Source organism: Cervus canadensis, chromosome X (genome assembly GCF_019320065.1).
Source record: "Cervus canadensis isolate Bull #8, Minnesota chromosome X, ASM1932006v1, whole genome shotgun sequence".
Taxonomy (NCBI): Eukaryota; Metazoa; Chordata; class Mammalia; order Artiodactyla; family Cervidae; genus Cervus; species Cervus canadensis.
The window spans coordinates 20,428,236-20,434,783 of NC_057419.1; the positions used below are offsets into that span (position 1 = coordinate 20,428,236).

Here is a 6,548-nt window from a genome sequence, read left to right on the forward strand (position 1 = left end):
GACCCCTCTCTTCTCTTTCTTTTGTACAACTCAGGAGGTTCATCAAGAACGGATTGCACTGGAAAACCAATTGGAACAACTTCGTCCAGTCACTGTATTGTGACCCCCCCACACACAAGATTCAAGTAACAGTGGGTGACCTTTTCTGCCAAGATCTTTCCTTTGAATGTTTCAACACAACTACTTGTCATAGATGTCTGAAACTGTGTCAAAAGCTCTGAGCAGCAGAATGTAATCAATATCACCTTTTCTCTTGTGCTTCACGCGTACATTTTTACTGTGGTGGAAAAAATGCAACTGATTGTCACACTTAAAATTGTAATTATCAGTGGAATTTATCTCCCATTCTTAAGTATTTCCTCAAGGTGTTAGATGTTGCTCCTAATTGAAAACCAATCTTCTAGCAAATAAAAACAATTTAGAGCATTATTTATTTAAAGAGTTTATGATTTGTACAAGACCTTGTAACCCAGTACCTTCAGGATGCTTGTTTTATTTTCATATGTATATCATATATAGTAGATTGGTTTCCTGAATAATTGTGATTCCAACTGTGTAGTTGGATAGTCTTTGGCATGATGATGATAAAAACAAAACTAGAAGTAAACAAAATAATTAACTTTAGACTGGCACTGTACCCTCCACCACTATATATATGCCAAAAATTGCTTCTCTAGTGCCATTTTGATATTATATCTAGCTATGAATAATACATGACCGTTGTTTTCTATGGAATAGCAAAGACTTATTCAGTCTTACACCTCTGTGAAGTAGTAGTTTTGTCCATGATCTGTTTAACTTGGCCCAGCTAGGCTGTCAACACAGATAACTCAGCCCTTTCACGCAGGTTTTTGGACAAGAGCAATCTGCCCTAACTGCCTTGCCCAATCAAATTAAATAACTAGTTGCCAGATCTCTACTTCTATCCTGCATGGGTTAATATATCTGTAAATGCATGAATTTGGAAACCACTCATCAAATGTGAAAGGCGGATGAGACTGTTTGGACTGATGTATGTTTGTTGTTTGAACCCAGGTATTCAAACTAAGGAAGAAGGGGCAATTATTATTACCAGTAATCCAACAGTCTTTGGTAGTTATTTTTGTCTTTGTTATTTTAACCCAGATCACAAGTGTATTGGGTTTGAAGAAACAATGAAAGAAAGCCAATCCTTACACTTGATATATGATTATTTTGTTCTCTATGAAGTGTACTCTTGAGGAGGGATTGGTTTATGTGCAGTTCAGAGGAGCCAACCAATTCCAGTGTAAGTGATGTAAAACAGTAAGCTCAAATCACAGAAGCCAGTATTCTATAGAAATTTACATAGCCCCTGCTTATCCTGTAAGCTCAAGTTGACAGTGGGAATTGACTGACCCTCCCAGATATCTGGGCTCTCCAGCTTTAAAAGCAGTTCAACACATGTAAGTCCATGGCTGATTCATGTCAATGTACGGCAAAAACCACTACAATATTGTAAAGTAATTAGCCTCCAACTAATAAAAATAAATGAAAAAAAATAAAAGCAGTTCAAGATCCTGATGGCAAGCTTGCCATCTTTTGTGCATTTTGCTAGGTTACCAGTTCTTAAGACGCTGTGGGACGTGGGCTATGTCCTTTCTGAAGTGGTTTAGCAGAGCTCTCCAGTTTGCAGGACTAAGCCTTTAATTTCAATAGAGTTGACTGCTTTTAGAAGAAGTAGGCATTTATTTAATGCTTCCTTACTCCATTGGCAAGCTTTATCAATAGTTTAATGGCAGAAGAGAAATGCTCAAACAGATGATTTTTTCCAAAGAAAAACAAATTGTTGATTCTGTTCTGTATATATTAGAGGATTCAGAATTGCTTGGATTTTGAAAATCCTAAGACTTGAACTCTTTCTCTAGTCCCCTTTCCTTCCCTTTTGGCTGCCTTTTTTGTCCCTGTGGGAGGGTTTCAGAGTCAGTTTAAACCTTTTCTAAGATACGAATGGGTGAGTGAACATTTTTTAGGTAACCCTCTTTTCACATGTTCTGAGAACTGGGGGCTGCAACACATTTTATCAACAGTGTCCACGTCGCAGACATTTTACATCATATTTGTCTTTTGTTCCACTCAATCCAGGAAAGTCTAGCATATGCACTTTATCTCATAATCTTCCAGGACATGTGCACACACTCCAGATAGCACTTCATATCCATTAAGCAGACATATAAACTAAAGTATGTTAGTCTATGTTCTACATTTTAAAAATATTAACATGTTTTTCCCTCATCAAGCCAAAACCAGAGTGAGCCAAATTAGGAGTTTGTGTTTTTTTTTAGTTGGCTTGGTTTTTATTAAAGGAAAAAACTTGCACTGGATAGTCAAAGGCTCATGTGTTGCATAGTATCACCAATATTTTAAGATAGGCATTGCATTAAAGCCCACAACAATACTATCTACACCCCACCTTCCTGACTGGACTTAATAGTGACCACAGTTTCTAAGTTGCCTAGAAGTGGATTTTTTAAAAAACCAACTAAATACACATACAACATCATTGTCACCTAACTAGTGCTCATCCTTTGTTTCTCTGTTTTCTTAGGATGTGAATTTTTAATTTAGGATTATAATTCCTGATAATGTTTCTGTGAGCCTTTCATGTGATTTATAGGAAGACTGGGTTATTGCTGTCACCATTATACCTCTTTTGTAAAACTGCTCAAGAGTAAGACCTGCTTGTTGGGCAGAAATCTGTGGGCAGAATGTTGATGTTGCCCCCATCCATGAGGGTTTAATAACCTTATTGTTAATCATTCTTCCTCCATAGGAGTCTCATAGTTCCAAGGATGAGTGCACAGTATATTACCGATTTACTGGGTACCTCAGCATCTCTGATTTATGGCTTATTGCTTTGGCCACCTCCCTATCCAGCAGCCATGAAGCAAACCCAAAAGGTAGAATGGAGGAGTGTGTCATAATCAAGGCAAACATTTGCCTTAGTTGGAAGTATCTGACTGCTTTATAAATATTAGAGAAATGCTTTGGATCTGGTTAGCAGAGGAGGCCGCTTAGCTGGGAGCTGTGCCCATTTTCTTCTCATTGCACAGTAGGATGTCGGAGATGAGAGGACCTGTTCCCATATCCTGCAGCTGCTTTGGGGAAACCAAGGCCCTAAGAAACCACAGTTCCTAGTCCAAGAATCCATAGAAGGAGGGAGCTATTGACAGAGTTGGATTTTATGGATTCTAAGTTGAGTCCTCTGGCCACTAGCAGTACTAAAAATAGATTTAGAAGGGTTTCTTCTATTTACCATGTTTTATTTACTTAATTAATCAGTTTTAAAATATGGAAACATGTTTTAGTGAGTTTGAGATCTAGATATTTCTCTTGGATTGAAGCAAAAAATAAAATCTGAAAGAATAGGATTGAACTATTTGTTCTTCTGAACACCTCACCTTTCATGATGTAGTAAATTACCCTGGGTTTCTTGGCAGAACTTTTGACAGCTGTTGCTTTGAATGAATTCCATTCCTGTATTCCTTATGGGAGTTTGTTTTTAAAATAGACTACTGTGATTGAAATGAACTCAATATGTAGTAAGTTATAGTTTTCTTCGATATAGCATGGGTTACTTGGGTTGCAAATATTCCATTTCAGCATAGTTTAGGGTGAGTAATCAGAAACATGAATTTTTCTTTGATTCTCTAGTAATGTCTGAACTATCATCAAAGCATTCCTCTCTTCATATGTGATTTAATTCTAGTCTGTTTCTAAATGATATTTGTCCATTTCTTAGATGAGCTTATAACCATGGTAATGATAGATCTGTGCTTATTAATAGAAGATCAATAAAAAAATAATCTGGAATGGATATTTTTCTTGCAGTTAAAACAGACATTTGCAAACATACTGGTTGGAAAGATCTCAATTTTAGTATAACACCTTAGCGGTAAAAACATTTGTTCAGCACAAGCTAAAATCACACCTCCTGACAAGACATCACTAAGGGAATTTGATTTTTAAAATATTAAGAAAAGATTACAAATATCCTAGCAACCAAATCTTCCCATATTACTGACAAGTAGGACTCAGCAGGTTGTGGTTTGAACAGTGTGAATGTGAACAAAATGAAATCTCAGTTGAGAAGTCTTTTTCTCCTCTAGTTAAAGAGAACATTCTAGTAACTTTGGTTTCTCTTTCCAAGTTGTTGACTCTGTTTGAGGTGTACTCTTTGAAACTGATTTCAAAGGATCACTTGAATATACACTTTAGTTATGGGTGCTTTGTTAATAGTATTTTGCATCATGACTCAGTGTGGTTCAGATTCCTAGTAAGAAGTGAGGGGGATGCAGGCTTTTGGAATCCTGAGTCTTTGGAGGCATATCTTGTTTCCCCTTCAGCCCAGGCTAAGGAAGGCTGCCCACCAATACCTGCAGATCAGTCATCAACAGCAGTTTATGAGTCTTACTCTATGAGCCTCCCCACTTTGTTGTTTGCAGTGAGAGATGCAGCTAGTTATGTGACCCTCCCAAGAGCGGCTGTAAGAACAGCAGACCAAGAGGGCCAGACATGCAAAGCAGTGTAAGCCAAATCTGCGTGCTGCTTCCTTCTCCAAAATAGGCTTTCAGAGATTGCCTTACCAAGCATTTCCTGAAACAGCCAGACTGTGAATATGGGCGAGACATCCCAGGTGCACAGTCACTTTTAGGCTTATCTCATTGTTTTCTACGTTAATTGACATACATGATGGTAGAGGGACCTTTTCCGAAAAGCATTTCAGGTTTTCGACAGGACTTGTTCTAGTGATGGAAGCAGTGCTCTGCTCTCAGTACTTGTGGAATGTTTGGTTTTTGTGTTTTGTGGGTTCTCTTGTCTTGCTCTAAGCCAAGTTCATGACTGTGGGAGATTGGACAAAGTGGTTTATGATTCTGAAGACTGGAACTTAGCAGGTTGAAACTGGAATTTGAGGGTGGCAGTAGGGAAACTTCTGGTCCCAGTTTGGTCATAAAGCACTTGGTTGAACATCAGGATTGGATCCTAAAGCTCTTTCAGAGAGCCCTGCCTTGGGAAAGGAACAGGTGATGCAGGCGCCCCCTTGTATGGAGATTAGGTCAACTGAGTTGATTTGGTTTTTATTTTGAGTTGACTTGTATGAGGACTTTGGCAGTAACTTCCCTGGGAGCTGGTTATATCCTTTCCTTTAGCACTGCCATTCTTCTTGTCTTCAGCACAAATCCAGTTTTCAAGTGAGCCAGAGGTGGGAAGAGCCATTTTAGTCTTTGTAGCTGTGGGCCCGGAGAGATAATCAGCTGATGGTCTATTTTAACCTCAAAAGTTAAAATGTATATTTTTTCACTACAGGTACATTGAACAGTAAAATGAGGAACAGCAAAGTTATATATTTGATGCCTTCTGTCTTTTCATGATAATGTGCTAACAAGTTGTGTTCATCTTTTACTCAGCCAGAGTCTCATTCATGTGCTAAACATTGGAAACTCTATGTATATTAGTCTTAAACATAAATAAATACAGGGTGTCCTATATTTGGATTGTGATTTGTCAACTCAAGCTAACCTTACTGCCTCTCTTTCACACTTGTTGGAAAGTCTGTGGAGAACATAGTAGGTTAGAATCTCCAACTTTGTAAAATGTACATGCTGTGAAACTGGGGTGCTATGTGACAATAAATGTCAGATAACAAAGCTGGCTCTGATGTAGTCTTGGTGTCAGTCACTATATTGTGTGTATTTGGTCTTGTGCATTTAATGCAAGTGACGTGAAAAGGAGTTGGCAGTCTTCCCTATTCAAAGTCTGAGATCTGGTTATTTTCACCTCCTGATCTGAGCTGGGTCCTTAAGCACGATAAACACTCTGCATTCCTGGGGTATTGTGGCTAACTCACAGTGCATTTTAAAGATCCACCAAACTGATAACTTGGCTTAATGTGCAGTCAGGTTGTTTGCTTCATCTTGTTGATGTTCTTTGTGTTCAGAAATGTTTCCAACATGATGTCCTTACCTAGATTGCGAGTGAAGGGGAGGAATCAGGAAGGGCTGGCCTGAAATCCCAACCAAGTAATCTGGCACCCTAGTTGCAGTTTCTTATCTTTAAAACTTGAATAATTTTAGGAGGCACCAGTCTCCTATCAGGTGGGGGTTGTATTCCATATTGTGAATGCAAATTGGCCTCACATAGGATATTTCCAGTCTAGTAGTTCCAAATGCCAAACTAACTCTGGAAAAATCATCCATGACTTGGCTGATAAGCTTGGCCACTGGAGACTACCAGGCCCTGACCGTTCCCAGGGATCTCATGTCATCTAGGCAAGTGGTTCCCAAGTCTGGTCTGCAGACCAGCAGTATCAGCATCACTGGGGAACTTACTTGAAATGCAAAATCTTGGGGCCCACCCCAATCCAATTGAATTAGGAACCCTGGGAGTGGGCTTGGCAATTTTCCTGTTAACAGGCCCTCCTGGGGATAGTGATTGCTCACTAAAGTTAAACTAGTGCTCGCACTAACTACATTTTACAATCAAGGACACTGGTGCAGAGAGGCAAAACTGACTCAACTAATTCTGAGCAA

General features: G+C 38.9%; 1 protein-coding gene across 3 annotated transcripts in view; it reads left to right on the forward strand.

Moving 5' to 3' along the window:
- Positions 1–5,672, forward strand: part of REPS2 (RALBP1 associated Eps domain containing 2) — a 258,187-nt gene extending 252,515 nt beyond the window's left edge. For all 3 annotated transcript variants that reach the window (XM_043459392.1, XM_043459393.1, XM_043459394.1), the window contains one exon: positions 35–5,672. In XM_043459392.1, the coding sequence (XP_043315327.1) occupies positions 35–103 (69 nt within the window). In that variant the 3' untranslated portion in view covers positions 104–5,672. The remainder of the gene's footprint in view (positions 1–34) is intronic.
- Positions 5,673–6,548: the final 876 nt, after the last annotated feature.